Source organism: Callionymus lyra, chromosome 8 (genome assembly GCF_982586985.1).
Source record: "Callionymus lyra chromosome 8, fCalLyr1.hap1.1, whole genome shotgun sequence".
Classification (NCBI taxonomy): domain Eukaryota; kingdom Metazoa; phylum Chordata; class Actinopteri; order Syngnathiformes; family Callionymidae; genus Callionymus; species Callionymus lyra.
The window spans coordinates 11,232,501-11,250,009 of NC_141825.1; the positions used below are offsets into that span (position 1 = coordinate 11,232,501).

At 37.5% G+C, this 17,509-nt stretch overlaps 1 protein-coding gene across 1 annotated transcript in view; it reads left to right on the top strand.

The window, feature by feature from the left end:
* Positions 1-10,044, top strand: part of lrrc56 (leucine rich repeat containing 56) — an 11,029-nt gene extending 985 nt beyond the window's left edge. Inside the window, exons 3-12 of the mRNA XM_087797367.1 lie at positions 205-265; positions 944-1,040; positions 2,052-2,252; positions 5,393-5,555; positions 5,622-5,819; positions 7,390-7,457; positions 7,852-7,994; positions 8,063-8,217; positions 8,430-8,656; positions 9,678-10,044. Of these exons, the coding sequence (XP_087653493.1) occupies positions 205-265; positions 944-1,040; positions 2,052-2,252; positions 5,393-5,555; positions 5,622-5,819; positions 7,390-7,457; positions 7,852-7,994; positions 8,063-8,217; positions 8,430-8,656; positions 9,678-9,812 (1,448 nt within the window). The 3' untranslated portion in view covers positions 9,813-10,044. The remainder of the gene's footprint in view (positions 1-204; positions 266-943; positions 1,041-2,051; positions 2,253-5,392; positions 5,556-5,621; positions 5,820-7,389; positions 7,458-7,851; positions 7,995-8,062; positions 8,218-8,429; positions 8,657-9,677) is intronic.
* The last annotated feature ends 7,465 nt before the right edge of the window (positions 10,045-17,509 follow it).

The window sequence follows — 17,509 nt, forward strand, 5'->3', positions numbered from 1 at the left end:
TTTTTTTGGGCGATTACCGTCAATCCTGTGAGGTAATTGTACAGTGGAAGATTATCTGTGAGAACATCGATGAGTAAATGATTTGTTTAGAGGAAAATCCAGGATTTCCCAACACGTGCCGACATGACAGTTAATTGTCTGTACACGTCCCAGTATTATTCCATCTGATAGTGGAATCTTTTTTGTTTCTTGATAATCTCGTAGGTGCCCACTTGCCGGGGCTGGCGGAGCTGAAATTGGACCATAGTGTGATCTTGTCGGTGAGGTGAGTCCTGAGAGTTACATAACACAAATTCCATCTTCCTGTTTTTCTCCTGGCGTGGTATTCTTGCAGGGCAACCTCTTCCTAGGAGCAAAACATAACTCCGAGGTTATTACCTCATGGAATCCAGCAGCCACTTGGCAATATCTTAGAAATGAAAACAATGATACTTTCCATACTTTGGAAACAAAACAAAGCAGGTTTATTGCTTTTTTTTTATTTCAAGAAACGCTCCACGTTTATTCTCCAGTGTTAAATGCATATTTGAATGACAGCTCGAATTGTGTGTTTAAGGAAAAGTAACACCTAGTTGTTATAGTGGGGTAGAAACTTTCCCGGAGCAATGTTTTTATATCCTGGAAATACTCAAGTTCTCCAATGAAATGTGACAGTTTTAGTGTCGTTTCTTGCACTCAACCTGTGTTTGTATGACAAGATGGCTGCTGTTGATAATAAGGACACAGCCTTTGTGTTTATTTCATTGCGACAACTCGCTTTTGCTTATTGTGTTTACTTGACATCTCCAACTCTGTGAATGGATAATATGCTGATGTTTTTTTTTTTATATATTGTTATTTGGTGTTAAAAAATGTATCCACTGAACTTCTGTTAGCGTCCCTCTGTGCCTCAAAATGTTCTGTGAATAGATATGAAATATTTTGTCATCTGATTATTTTTCAGAGACCTTGGAACCAGCCTCTCCTCCCTGCAGGTGCTTTGGATGTCTCGATGCTGCCTTCAAGACCTCAATGGTATCTCCTCGTTCTCGTCTATCAAGGTATCTAAGTTTGTGCTCGTCTATGAGTATGTTGTAAGTAAATAGGTAATTTAAATTTATAGAGTGCTTTTCCAGACCAGGGTCACAAAGCACTTAAACAATCAAAACAATACTCCATAAAATATATACTTAAAAGGTCAAGATAACACTGAGAACAACACAGGAGTCTCAGAAAATCAAGGAAAAGCCTGCAAGTGTCTTGAGATGTTTCTTAAAGGAGTCAGTAGATCATCAAACACAGAGGGAGAGGAAGATCGTTCCAAAGCTTAGGAGCAACAGCCTGGAAGGATTTCTCTGAACTGTGTTCAGGAACCATCAATAGATTCTAATCCACAGACCTCAGAGCCCAAGCTGGGGTGTAAGGCTGGATCAGATCACCGGTGGAAGGTCTGACCATGAATAGATCTGAAAGTAAGAACCAGAATTTTAAAGTTGATCCTGAAAGAAACTGGAAGCCAGTGAAGAGTTTTAAGGATCGGAGAAATGTGAGTTCTTCTACTAGAGCGGTCCAGAATTCTCGCTGCAGAGTGTAAGTGTTCTTGACACATTCTGGCAGTGGTTTATATAGCAACCTCACCTCTAAAGACTGTTCAAAAGGATCAAATCGAGAGGTTTAAAGAGAATAAAGGTGCTACACTAGGTGGTGGGTGACTGAGGTACTACGTTATATACAGCGTCGGTTGTGAGGGAGCGCTCAAGAAAGGGAAGAAGAGACCAAAAAAACATTTATAGTGGAAAACAACAATACAAGATCATTATAAAACCAATTCTATTTTTATTTATTATTATATTTATTATTTCCATTTGTGTATCTAAAGTTAAATCTGGTGACAATTTGAGGAGTTGATATGCAATAAAGTTGGTGATGAAAAAGACAAAAGAACATTTTTTAAAAAGTGTGAATATGATACAAAAGTGGTGCACTTGTCTAATCGCACAGCGTCTTCCTCGTCCTGTACTTTCACCTCTGAGTACAGCAGCAGTACAGCGTGTCCCCTCTCTCTGATCCAGGAGTTGTACTTGGCCTATAACTGCGTGTCAGACCTGAGTCAGGTCGGCTTGCTGGAGAACCTGCGTCTGTTGGACCTGGAGGGGAATGACGTGGATGACCTCATACAAGTTCAGTACCTGGGCCTGTGTGGCCAACTGCAGATCCTCACCCTGGAGGGAAACCCTGTGTGTTTACAGCCAAACACTGCTGCCGCCGCCCAGGTAACGCTGTTGCACAAATCCTACCAAGATTACCTAAGATTGTAAACCTTTTTTTTTCTGTTACTTCATGTTTCGAATACACAGTAGCGTTGATTCTAAATGACTCATCGTTCAGCTTAACCATTTCCAAAGAAAAACAACTTTAACTCAAGCGGAATAAACAATTATTTTTTAAGACTGTAAAGTGACAACGTTTTGCTTGATTTTTGGTCATGAGTTGACGCTTTTGTGCTGCCAAATTTTGCCGAGATCTTTCAGTAACTGTGAGAGAATGTGTTTTCCAAGTGTGTTGTGTTATCTAGCTGCAGATAAGAAGCATGGAAATTTTTGGAACAACCACAATAGTACACCTTTGTTCCATCTCATGCATACAAGCTACTGCATGTTTCATAATATCATCATTTTCTTTTACGTAATATAATTGAACATCGGCCTTTGTCTATTATGATTTGTTCGCAGAACACCGAATTGCTCTTTCTGTACCACCAAGAACGATTCATCTTTTATTGATTTATGGATATAAATAGTCATTGGAAAAAAACACTATAATATAATCATGTAACAATCTTTCCATCTGCCACAATAATGAATTAAAATAGAAATAAAAATGGAAAAAGGTGAGTGCTTTTCTCAGAAAACAACAGGTGATATAAATAAAAGAGATTAATTAGATACATTTAATTCTGTTACCTCTAGGTCAATTTCGAAAACAAATGTGTTTGTGGTATCCCTTGTGTTTTCTCTTGGTCAAGGTGAATGACCTCCACCACTGCATATGTATTTATGGAAGCCAGGGAGGTAACAAAAGGGTTAATTACAAATAATAATTAAATGTTTAATATCTTGTCAGATAAATAAGATAAATAGATAAATAAATACAGTCTTTTTTAAGTGTGTATGAGGGTTTTTCATCCTTACAGCTTGGATTTTAAATTTAAGATCAGATTAAAACGTACATTAAATACATTAAATTAGGGAAATTTGTAATTGTTTGAATTCCTTGTGAATTGTAACTAATTCACATAACCCTGATATCTATAACACTAAGAAATGTAAATGAATTTTTCACAGATTTTCAGAAAAACTGCTAAAAGACCATTTAAATCAGCTCCTCCACATAAAGTTAGAGTCTGCAGACCTCCCAGCCTGCGGCCTATTCTCCACTAGATTTGACCTCTGGCGACCGATTCAGTCGGAGACCCCTTCTTTTTGAGCCTGGTTTCCACGATGCACTCACTTACTGTTCTATGTATTAAAAGCAGACGTAAAAACATTTAAAATATCCATGTAAAGGGTTGTCTGTGGTCAGCGCGGTAAAATCTATTTTACGGGCATTTTCCCGTGATGTTTTAGGCAAGTGTGATTTTTGCTGACGTCCCCACAGCAGCCAGGAATTAATTAGGAATCTGGGGCAATGAAGGGGGAACGCTGAGCTGAATATGCATTAGGCCTGTGCTTTGTAGTGACTGAGGGGTTCTTGGGTTTGCTCCCTTGGCAAACCTCAACTTTCTCTCTCTCGCTCTCTCTCTCCCCTTTCCATCACTTACATCCGCTCACTCCTTCACCAACTCTCTCATTCCTTCTCTTCCTTCTTGGCAGCTCCGTCCTCTGTATCATTCATTGCATCTGTGTGAGTCGGTGAATGGCGGGAGGGCCGGGGCCACTAATTTGATTGCTCAGTAGCTCAGTCGGTGATTTACTGGACCGGATGAAAGACCCGTATAGTTGTTAACTCTTTTGATGCCAGGAGTTGAAGCTCCACTGGTGGGCTCTGATGAGTCAAGCAGGTTGGTCGTTTTGAGGCGTTGGTGGGAGGGGACCCCCCCCAAAACCCCTTTCAAAATATCCCTGGCAAAGTTTAAGTTTTAGTTTTCAGGGGCCTAAGTATGGAAGTATATCAGTGCCATCTGAATATTAAAGGTTTGAATTCAGTATTTCAAATATTGAAAGGTTGAACTCGTTATATTTAAATTTAATTTCACATCATTCCATTTTTTTTTTTTTTTCATAGCCTTTTAAATTCAATATAAAAACATTTTAAATTCATTTTTAAAAATGTAAAGACTTTCAAATTAAAACATTTAAACATTTGAAGCCTTTCAAATGCAATATTGAAAAAAATTGAAGCCTTTTAAATGCAGTATTAAATAATTCGAAGCCTTTCAAATTCAATATAAGAAAATTCGAAGACTTTTAAATAAAAATAAAACAAATTATTTCAAGCCTTTCAAATTCAATATTAAAAAATTCTAAGCATTTCAAATTCAATATAAAAAAAATTCTTTAAATTCAGCATAACAGTCCCAGTGGCTGAAAGTATGATCAAGTAGGTCGGTACTTGTTTGGTTTTGTCTGGTGGCACTGTCATGCTGAATTTAAAATGTTTCGAATTATTTTATATTTAATTTGAAAACCTTTGCCTTTTTAAAAATTGAATTTGAAAGGCTTTCATTTTTTTTAATTTTTTTTTATTTAAAAGGCTACAAATTAAAAAATATTGAATAATTTAAATTAAAATATAACAAATTCAACCTTTAAATATCTAAAATATAAAATATAACCATTCAATATTCTGACGGCACTGATATACTTCCATACCTTAGCACACTTTCTGCTAAAGTAATAGGATCTCCGGCTCTAAATGAGCTCTCATCTCGTGACATCCCCAATAAAACACTGCCACTCAAGACACAAGTATGGTTACTGTAACGCATTTCTGTTTAATGTCTCTTCCCCTCTTGAGTTTTCCTCAACGGTTAGCTTCTAATGGAACCTAACATTTGATATTGATTCTGTTTTTTTTTTTATCCATTAGAGCACATCATGGATCAGATATGCCAAGCACGGTTCTCGATGAGTATTATACTGTTATTAATGGAACATTAGCTACTACTCCGAGACCACAGCGGGAATCTTTTAAGGTTTATTAGTAGGTCTGAATGACATGGTCGGCCAACAAACCAAAGGAAATTTAGATATATGTATAACGTGTCCACATATCAGGGACTCCAGGCTTCACCTTATAGTGTTTGCTACAGACAAAACAAGTGGAGGAAATGAGTGTCTTTACTTTCTGATAAAACCCACATGTCAGATTTGACATGTCTGGGACTTAATATCATCTTTCTACTTGTTTCCAGACAGCAGACTACAACTACCGGGCAGCGGTTCGGGAATTGATCCCTCAGCTATGTTACCTTGACAATGTCAAGGTGGGGGACGAGGCACCTTCCTCGAGCAGCACCATGGGAGAAGACTGGCTTATTCTCAGGGACTCCATCAGAGGCTCCTCGTGGGCACAGGGTAGGAACATGTTTATGTCGATGCACGTTGCATTAAAGATAATGTGTTGTTTAATTATATTTCCAGAAAAGATTCCAGACGTCGGGGGATTCTCGAGCAGACCCAGCTCGGCACGCCGCCCCGCCTCCAGCTGCTCATCCTTCTCTTCGTCGGGGCCCAGACCTCGTACAGGCCTCAGACCGGCATCAGCAGCGTCGACTCTCGGATCTAGACCGGGATCTGCAGAAGCTGTTGTGGAGGAGGAATCCAGCCGCCTAGTGCACGGTCAGATCCTTAAACTCAATCCTGATGTGTAATAACCCGAGTCACGCTATAGCCATATTATTTCCCATTTTTGCTCTTCAATAAGGGAAGAATTTAATCCACAGATTTAGGCCGTCAGACTTTGATCCGAGATATCCCTTTGAGAAAGAGTAATAAGCTTTCACCGCTTTTATCGGTCTCCAACGAAAAGACACCTGTTGCAGGTAGCCACCAATACCCTACAAAGTAGCTTTCTCTCCATAATAATAATAGAAGTTAACTAGTCAAACAAACATTAGGGCTGCCACTTGTAAGTAGGACTTGTTAAGGGATGGAGTGGGGTAACTACAGTGGCAGGTAAGACATACCAGCAAGATTCAAAAAAGTAATTTGAGAGTTAGAAAACCGAGTTGTGTTGCGTCTCACATCCATTTCTTGAAAGTTCAACATGACTTCACCGAAGTTCACAGCAACTTCTATGAAGCTTTTACAATGAGGGCTTCGCATCAACCAATGCGTCACTTAACGTGGCATCACATCCAATTTCACCAATGACCACGTAGGTAAGAAGAATAAAATGAATGTGATTTAATGTCTCCTTCCCAGATGCAAAACAAATAGACTCAAGGACTCATTCATTCCTCTGGCTATTAAATTGTACAATTCTGAGTTCGGGGGCAGGAGTGGAGAGAAAGTATCATGATCTGTTCTATGTTAGTCTTTGTATCCTTTGTTATTTCTCTTTGATCTATGTTCTTTATCTTTATCTTTAGACTTAGATTGTATCATCTTGTACTTTCTCTTTGTTTCTCTTTGTTCTTGTTCTTATTTTATTTTGATTATTTTTTTATGAAAAATTGCTGTATTTGCTGTAGATAATTTGGAAAAAATTAATTTCCCGAAGGAGACCTCCTGAGGGATCAATAAAGTTCTACCTTAACCTTAACCTTAACCTTATTATTATACTGCAGCAAAATGATCAGAATAACTTGGACAGTAATTTTGTTTGTTACATTGAGTTAGCTGAGACAAACAACCCTCTTTTTGACCGATGGATTCCTGCAGGTGTTTTGAACTTACCTTGTCACCTGCGAGCGACTGCTTATATTTTCAATATCAATAATCTTGAACACAAGCTGCTGAAAAACCGGATATATGTTGGACGATGGGATTTGTACAAACATCGCGGGCTATCTAACAGATGACAAGGCAGATCTTTAAAGACACCTGGAGAATGGAGGGCTGGGTAGTTGAGGAAGCCGGGGGACCACGGTCTTATTGGGGTGGAAGTTATAATCTGCATTTCTTGGCAATTCTCAACATGGTATAGTTGAGTAAAACTGGGTTCAAAATGAGGGAGAAGTGTAAATGAGGTAGGATGTGGATATCATGACCCACTATCCTTCAAGAAACATCTTAAGACATTTTTATTTGTTCAGGCTTTTCCTTGACCTTTAAAGTATATATTTTATGCAGTATCGTTTTGATTGTTTAAGCGCTTTGTGACCCTGGTCTGGAAAAGCGGTATATAAATACAAATGACTTACTTACTTACTTACTTACTTACTTACTTATGTCCATGTGATTCCAGGAGCTGGCGCTATCGTGTACTGTGGCAATCCTGTGCGGGCCATCCGTGCACGACGAGAGAAGCTGAAGGTTTGTGTGTTGCTTGTGTTTGTTATTTTTAGGGACCAGACCAGGGATGTTGATGAGATAAGTCGGGTACGAATCAATCCACAATCCATCATTCAACCGCAGTCTTTCATTATCAAACGTCTGATTTAACGAACGACAAATCCTCTCTGACAGGCCGTTACATGCTGTTGTGTCCTGTCTTTAATGCCACGGAATCAGTGGATCAGTATCGAGGAAGGAGAATATTCAAACATGAATATTCAGAGTAAAATAAACTTGTTTTTGAGAGTTCTAGCTCCACCTTCACCAACACAGGTCCACGAATGCATAATTTATCAGCTCGTCTCTATTTTCTTCTCCGATGCTTCACTAGGTTGTTTCCCCCCAGTGATTCACCCGCCCTATTGTTTCATAGACGGCACCCACCTGGTTCAACTTCACCTCGCCTCAGCCGCCGATCTATGTGCCGGAGCGATCCTACGACCTTCAGGATCATGACGGGAGAGAGCGCGGCGACGTGTTCGCCGAGTTGAGATCGTGGCGGCGGCGACACAGCAGGTAGAAAGTACGGTGACACGACTTAAGAAGCACTTTGAGCTCATCTGGAGTGAATTTTTTACGACCAGACGTCTAGAGGAAATAAAAAAAGACAGAGCGCCGCAAGTACTGATGATTCAGCACGGCGATGATGAAGACGACGGCGATGAAGAGGATGGTGGTTTGGACGATGACGGGAGTGATGAAGTGGATGTCAATTCCTCTTTCCAATCTCTGTCTCCAGGTACATATGTTTCATAATTCATCACACATTGACTTGAAAAATCATCAGTGGGAAGTTAATCTTGCTTGAATAACACGTCTTGAAGTTAAAAACTAACCTTTTATAAATATGGAAGCCACTTTAAAAGTTTTCCAATATCACCATCTCAAAGTCGCCTGAATTTACAACAGTGGGTGTTTCTTATATCGTCCATTTTCCAAATCTACTTTCAGATGCGCTTCACGCTCCGTCCTTCACCCCTGAAATGAGGCGACTGTCGTTGTCTCCGGACAACGGCCTTTTCCCGTCCCCTCCGTCGAGTGGCAAGGCGGGCCCCGGAAGTAAACGGCTCTCCAGGATCCGAGCACGAAGGCTTCAGTTGGGGGGATTCAATCCAGAGAGTGGAGAAGTGCCTTCCATCACGAGACGCATAGCCACGGACCTTCGAAGTTATCAACAGGTAGGTGATTTATATTAAACAAAATAATAGTTGTTGTTCAGTGCACAAATACTCCTTCCCAGGTGCAAAACAAATAGACTCAAGGACTCATTCATTCCTCAGTCTATTCAATTGTACAATTCTGAGTTCGGGGGCAGGAGTGGAGTAAAAGTGTCATGATGTTCTGTTCTATGTTAATCTTTGTATCCTTTTTCTTTGTTATTTTTCTTTGATCTATGTTCTTTATCTTTATCTTTAGACTTAGATTGTATCATCTTGTTCTTTCTCTTTATTTCTCTCTGTTCTTGTTCTTATTTTATTTTGATTATTTTTTATGAAAAATTGCTCTATTTGCTGTAGATAATTTGGAAAAAAAAACAATTTCCCAAAGGAGACCTCCTGAGGGATCAATAAAGTTTTACCTTACCTTACTTGATTGACTGAGGCAGGATTGTTTTGTTGATGATGATTTTAACAGTAAATACACGAAATTTGCATCTTTTTCGTATTGAGATCTTCGTCTTTCGTGAGAGTTATTGGTTACATGGTATCGGAATTGTGGCATTAAATACTTTAGTTCTTATCTTAGAGTAGCACAACGTATAAAATGTTTTTCACATTATCTGCGATTATTGGTTTCATTTTGCCAATTTGCTTTAGAGCAGTTGATCAGAGATGGCAGCTGCATTAATTTCCATAAAAGTTGTAGTACCAAGACTACTGTTTTAAAGTTGATAGAAGATTAATTAGAACTAAAAAATACCATTTTTTGTGTGTCTTTAAAACAAATGCAACAATTCAAATGGCAGTCACTACGATTTTGACTGGTGCAATTACACGTATTTAACACTGGGTGGAGCCATAAACAAATATATCTAATCTTCCTTAACTTTGAGGAGCCACTTAAAGACCGAGACAGAGCAGGTTCTTTGAAAGCAGCAGTGCCCAAGCAATTCAAAATAATTTACAGTTTGATGTGACGTAAAGTTATTTTCATTCCATTTATCAACTTTGCTCTGTGTTGCTTCTTCTTGTTTTTCAGTGCAAAGGTCAAGAGAGTCAGAGGTCGTTGGACAAGATGACTCGTCCTCACACAGCCCAGGCAGCCCTGCAGAAACACCTGCAGCATCACAAGCCTCCTCCCTGTAGAGGGCGCTCACACACAGACGGTCAGTGAGAGGTGGAGGTCCATGGAAGCCATGAAGGCAGCTGCTATGACTGTGCAACAATTTGTTTGCTGTCGCAACAGACACTAGTTTGGATCCGGAATCAATGTAACGATAATGATTTTTACTCTTCAACAGCCTCAGGAATCTTTTGTTTATGACAATAAACTCACCATTTTCACATTGCTAACTTGTTTTTTTGTTTTTTTTTAAACAGCCTTACCCCTGGTAACTTCAGGGGTTGATGGGTTAAATCTCATGATGGAACTTCACACTAAAGTCACACATGGACAAGGTGTGGCAATGTTTGACCCTTGACCTATAGCTAACCAGCCTTCCTGCCTTCGGTAATGTAACTATACAAATAATGCATAGTTTATTAGAATATCTTTCATATTAAATAGAATTAAAATATTTTCATTTTTTCGATTATTATACCAAATTTTAAAATCTTTTCTTCACAATATTGCATCTTTACGCTAATTTCTTATCTTTTCTGTCTATTTTAGAACCAATATGTCAAAAGAACTGATATATTATTCCCATGAATATACATTTTTGTATCCATTTATCAAGTTACATCAAAATGTGGCATAAAACTGCTTTTTATTTGTGTTTTTTTTTCCAAGTAACCCATACTATTCAGAATTTCTCAAATAATTTTTTATTTCTAAAATGTGTGCATTTTAATAGAATGGCTTGATCCTACAACAGTAATTCTTTCTAATAGAGCCACTTTGGAAATTGATCAGCTGAAGTCCGGAACTTTAGTGACTCCACTTCCTTTTCCTTCTGAGCTTTAGACACGACTAACTAACCACTAACTTACTAACTAAGCAGATGGATCCAGTTGTGGCTGAATTGTGCAGACAAATGGAGCCAAAAGACGAACCATCGACAAGAAAAGGAGTGAAATCATGAGGTAACTGTGAGAAAGAAGCAGAGAGAAAAAAAAGATAATTTACTATGTAAATATATCAAAGTGAAAAGAAAGTAATGGACTGAATCAAATGGTGAAACATTTTGTTTCCTTTGGGTTTTGTTGCTTTGTTCAAACACGACCTATTCTGCTGTTGTGTGTTTGAAGTTCTTGGGGAATTACTCATTAGCGGATTCTGAAGGGCAACTTCAGATCGTTCAAAGGCACTTTCACAAGAGAAAAACTGTTTTTTACTCTCATGCTCGGCGGCAACTACTTTTCTTTTGCAAACAAACGAACATAAAAAGGTTTATAAGTGTCGCCAAGTGTGATGTTAAAACCTGTTCATGGAAAGAAGAAGATGTTAAAACTCAAGAAACTTTTAAGTCATGTCCGGCCATGAGAAAAAGATTCATGAAGTGAAGCAGGTGAAGAAGATTTCCTGCCGCTCCCTCGTCATCTCTTATCGCCAACATGTTTCTCTCATTCGAATCCCTAAATTCCTCAGGCATGACTTCAACACGGAGAGAGTATGTGCACAGTGTTTTTCCAACAGTCCATAAACTCACAATCAGGTCAATCGTAGCTTTATATTGGTCATAAAGCCTGGTAGCTGCAGGAGGGTCTGACCATATGTTTCATTTTCTTACCATGTAAATAACTTCGTTTAAATTATTCCTCAATATAGAAGGAAATGTGCGGGTAAATCTGGTGAAAAAGATGTGCTTTAGTAAGGGTCTAAGGAAAAGAGAAATAAATAAATCAATATGAATAATATATATTTAAAAAAAATGATATTAAAAAACAGTTTGAAACAAAAATGACATGCATTGCATTTAAAAGTATATATGAAATAAGATATTCATTTGAATTTTACACACTTTTTTGAATTTGAATGGGGTTCTTCAAAAATATGTGAAAGAAGCTTAACTTCTGCCAATCTCTTAGTTAATATAATGTCATGATAGGATTTGTTGAGAATAGTCTTAGGATGTGGGTGAATCTATAACAATGTACATTATTACTAAAAAAAAAAGAACATTTGTCTTGTTTTCCTTTTATTTTTCATTCCCCAGAACCTTCATTTTGCGACTTAACTTCTGATCTGATGTAGTAAAGCCCAGAGAGAACAGACAAAGAATAAATAAATGTTTATTTTCTATTAGAAAGAGCAAAGTTTTAGAGAAATATATGCAAAAGAAGACATAAGGCTCTTTCGTGTACGTCCTCCAGTGTTTAATATTTGCGTTAAAGTGTTGTAGACGTAGGCGGTTTGTTTTACACTTAGGATTAAAATAGTTTTGAAATTCCTTCTCTGCACAAACATGCCTGATCCTTGGAAATACCACACACTGTCAAACCACTTGTCTCGGTCAGCGCTGCCGCACATCACCTCAGAAACAGGATGTAAAGAGTGAGTCAACATTATACTGTCAAACTTCTGAGATTATTGGCGACAGCTTTGGAACGAGCGACTGTGTGTGTGTGTGTGTGTGTGTGTGTGTGTGTGTGTGTGTGTGTGTGTGTGTGTGTGTGTGTGTGTGTGTGTGTGTGTGTGTGTGTGTGTGTGTGTGTGTGTCAGTCAGTCAGTCAGTCAGTCAGTCAGTCATGAGACAGGCCTTGCATAACATATGTAAGTCGATTCCTCGTTTTATTATGTCAATATTTGATTAATCAAAATGAAAAATAGTTTTAAATTTTGTTCTTTACGTAACTTTCTGACACTTTTGATCAGACACCTGATCAGTACTTTTGGAAGTTTATTCTTCACTGATTTTTATTAGATGAACAATGATGCATTTTATTTTAATGCTTTCAGAAAAATGAGTCACAAGTTAAAGGAACGGCTAAATTGTGGTAAAATAAAAAATGAAGCTTAGCTAACATGTATAAAATGAAGAATACCAGCCTTCTTTTCTAAATGTATTAGCTGCTTCAATGTTGATACAACTAAAGGTACCTTTGTTTCTCCACGATAAAGGTCATAGCTCATAAGAGTTAACTCATATCCAGATATTTTCCATGGTTTTCCTGATAAAAATCACTCAAATTCTTATATTTATCACATTGTAAAAAAGTGCTCTTACATTCTATGTTATTCTTTTTGACTAGTGAGATACACATACAGTAAGAGTCAGTACTTTGTTGTTGAACACAGAGTTGTCTGTGAGTTTTTTACGTTACTTTATGTTGACAAAATTAGCTTTCCTAGCTTCTTCTTACTGTTTTACATTACGTTATTGGGTTTATTTTATAATGTCTGCTACTGCTTATTTATGATGTATAGTTATTGTATTACGTGATTTTATAATTTTCTTTAAGCACCTGTAAAGTGACCTTGAGTTGTTTAAAAAAGGCCCTGAACCTTTTCAGAAGGTCATTCGGGATCATGAAGTGCAGTCATTTAGTGACATAAACGGGGAAGGTTGTCCACACAAGTGGCTTTAGACTCGAAGGAGGAAGGTGACCTCTAATTCTTGGCATAACACAGGCAAATAACAACCATCAAGAGGCTGTTAGGAAAGCAGAAGCAGCCAAATACCTGAAGCAAACAAGGCGAGTCTTGTAGGGTAATCTCAATGGTAGAAACAAGGTTTTGGGCAATTGCTAAGTCCTACCAGTGATCAGATACCCTGGAGGAATAACAAGGAATAACAAAGAGAGTATCCAGGCCACAGATGTTGGAACTCGAAAGTTGCTCACGATGCACTTCATGTTCAGTATCCAGAGATTATCCATGAAGCAACAAAGAAAGAGGTCGAGAGTTAGCATCAGAGCTACTATCCAAGATCCAAGCTCTATGACTAAGTCAGGAAGATGACCCCAAGAGATAAAGCGCTAAGTGAATGTCTCTGACAATAGAAACGTAGAAAGGAGGAACCGGGGTAACCATCGAGGGAGGAGAATTCACAGTATGGAGTGAACTACCGACAGAAGTGGTTAGTGGGAACAAATCCTACCAATGGCGTATAAGAGTGGGCTTGACTAAAGGAGAGAACATGGCAACACAACAAATGGCCTTGGGTATCTGAACAAATAGTAGCCAAGATATACCACACTAGGCTAGATACCCGTTTCAGACTGCAGGGGACCCTAAAACAGTCAACATACTGGCAGGCAAAGCCTTCATGGGACACCATAACCAAGTATACAATATAGAGTACAGGAACATCTATGCCGAATTTGAACCGCGGACTACAAGGTCAAGATGGTAAGCTCCTCCAAAGGTGACGGAGAATGAGCCGAGATCCTTTGCGACATCGAGATACCGACCAGCAAATGGTAATGGCCGACCAAACACATGTTGTGATCATAAAAAAAAGCAGATGAAACACCTCATGGTAGATGTAGGAAAATGGAAATGTACCAAGGCCTTAAGGAAGAGCTAGAGAAAGCCAGGCAGGTGAAGGCAACAGTTGTCTTTGGGGGCAGTGATCCCTCAACGGAGGAGGGGATTGAGAGAAGAGTTTACTGTATTTCTTCTGCAAATAGGTTGAAATTCGATGAGCATTATGTTGAAATCCAATATCAATGACAAGGTCCTGAACAGAGTGTACTTTGCAACCTTAAAAAGTGCTATATTTAAAACAGTAAAACGTTTTTCCTGCCACTATTCCAAGCATAGAAAGTAAACATGAATCACCTACAATGGGACTAATGACATTTTTTTTTTTTGCCATGCATGATCTACTGCAGTGTATGAGGGAGTGTTAACTATTCAAAAAGAAACCGTCAATCATCGGTTAAAACCCCGTTGCAGGATGATATCACAGACTAGACCTTCAGTAATCTGACTCTACTATATTCATGTGGAGGGTTAACAAAATATGTCTGCCTTTGTCCGAAAACAAAATCTTGCCAACACATGCTCCGATCACCGCGAGCAGAAATAGTGCAGAGATTGGTACGATCAGATAAAGAAGGGAAGGCTGCAAAACATCTGGGAGGCAAAAGAAAGGTTTGACTTTAATTGCCTGGTGTTTTGTGACTTTGTGTAATTACCACTGTAGCAAATGTACATGATGATTAAATTCACGGTTTCAGTTCTGGCGATGGCCTCGGGAAAAGCTTCTTCTGGAGAAGTCGTGTTTACCATCCAGTGTTTTTACTGGAAATACTTCCACTATAAGTCGAGACAAGCCCGGGAGAAGCAGTTTGTTCAGCACCGAAGACAAACGGCAAGATTCTGCCGGAAGGAACATTCCATTCATGTAGAGGTATTAGGAAGAACAACTTGTTTTGTTGTTACTGCCAAAAGTAGACGTGTGATCCATTGTGTTTGTGCTCAAGGCTTTCATTATAAAAGAGGAACAATCAGGTTGTTGAAGGATTTTTCTGACACAGACATTTGACAATGAACGGTCGGTTTATACGTCAGTATTAATGTTCAAAAACTCTTTTTTTTTTCTTTCTTTTTATAATAGTGTTAATAAAATAATATACATGTCTACATTTTAATAGTTAAAATAAATGTTATGATTCGTTTGCTTGGTTTACCTCACTGTAAGGGGTTCATGACAAAAAAAGTAAATTATTTGGGAATTGCTATTCTTCGAAGCACTATTTACTTATTTATTTTCAATTGTTCAACAACTTGATGGAAAAGAAAAAAAGGAAAAAGGTTGTGAGACATAGTTGTACTATTTCATCAAGTATTTAGGCACAGTATGTATTTAAATTAAATACATGTTTTTTAAAAATGTAAAAAAGGTGTTGAAATATTTCCACCAATGAATAAATGATCAAAAATGCTTATCACTAAACCTTTTCGTTTTTTCCCAAGTAGTATAAACTCTTTTAGTATATTGAGGTCAGATCTTACATTGTTGAGTTATTACATGTAACTGTTGAAATAATGATATTTAAAACTGCAAAATACCTAAAAAATACATTAAATGGCCAAATTACAACTTTTAATTATGTTTTTTTTACTTATAGATGTATAATCAAATTGCTTTAAACCGCTGTTTTGGTTTCTAGATTGTTTTTATTCGGTGCAACAACATTCCATTTACTTCCGCTCCGTCTTTTATTTTGTATTAACCGGAAACGTAAGTGTCACGCACACGTGGACTTTACGGACATCGGCTCATGGCATCTCGGCAACAAAGCAACTTTTCTAAAACCTGTACTTCATTGGAAAGACTCTCATAGAGGTTCTACACTGGTAAGTAAACCACAACAATTGTCTAATTTTATTAACTTGTCTAAAATACAACAGTTTGCTCGCCGAGGGATGCAACAAGTGTTGAGTTCTGCACCTGCTACGTAACGGATGAGAACTTTTATATTTTGCTTCTTATTTTTCTTGACAAAATGCTCGCTATTTGCGTTTCTTTATATCTTCTTTATTGACTCGATATTTTAAAATAACGACAGTGATGCATTTGCGCAACACCTTAAACTTCTTTCCAGTGTTGACAAGTAGGTTCTCAAAAATAAGGCTATGCTAAAAGCTAACTACCGAATAAAAGCTAACCGTTGACTAAAAAGTCAACTTTGACCTTATGTATATTTACCGAATAACAAGAAATATGGAATTCTTAATTTACAGTGGTTTTAATAATTTGTGTTATTCTGTGTTTACAATATACAACTTCATAAATCACAGATGAATTACATCATTCTGCGGACTGTCCAAATAATGTTTTTAAATCCAAACCTTTCAACTTTTAAAATGTAAATAAATTCCGTTTAGTCTATTGTAAGTTTATCCACTGTAGTTTTTGCAAAAGCATGACTTCTCAGGAGGACTTTAAACTTTTTAATAAAATGTATATTTATTCATAACTCGTATACATTTTCTTTTTTACAATTTAACACATTTTTATTTTGTGAATATGTATGAAAATGGTACACACATTGATAATAACATATTTAGTGTTACATAACTAATGTTATGTCATTTTATTTAAATCCAATGAACCAGTCTGTACAGCTATTTTTGTCATTCACATTTACATTTTGCATTTTCCAGTATTCATCTTTCTACTTCCCTATTTGCTCTCATCTCTGTACTTCTCTGTATTTTATTTAATTCCTGTTTCATTGTTTTCCTGCTCATTTATTTACTTCATATTGATAATTGTATTCCTTTAAAACAACGATATAAGGATGTAATGACGCTGTGGTTCTTGTTTACTTTATGTACTGGTTTATTGATTTATAAAAATGGAGGAATGACATTGAAAAGTTCCCGGTGAGGAACTAGTAATAGCTTTCGTTTCCTTTTTTCTTGTAAAACATCACATATATCAGTGAGTATAATAAACTTGAAATATATGGATTCTTATACAGTGTGCAGATGGATTTTTTTTCCTTCTATTTTCATGAATCCCATTTACTCTTTCAGTCTTTGTGATGAGAAGAAAATATTACCTCCAGTAATTCCCGGTCTTGCACATGTTCAGGTTCCATCATGTTTTAATTTGATTTAAAATCATAAAACTATCAGTCAACTTGTTAAAAACCTGTCTGCATTTCATTTCATTTAATGACCCTGCTGTGCAAGAGCTTCTTCCGAGAATTAGCTGTAATTTCAGAGAGAATTGCTCTTAATTGCGAGTGGCAGGTCAAAACATGGAATATTCTTATCTGTTTAGTGTTTACCCCTGTGTTGTGATTGTGTGCATGTAGTCATATGTTAAAATGTGATATACATGTTAGTATACAAGCAGCACCCGATCTGATGATGCCAAAGATTGTAGCAGACAATGGATCTCCTGTTCTTCTCAATGGCTATCAAAGTTATTTTTGTTTTGTTATTAACATTTTTAACAGAGCTTGAGA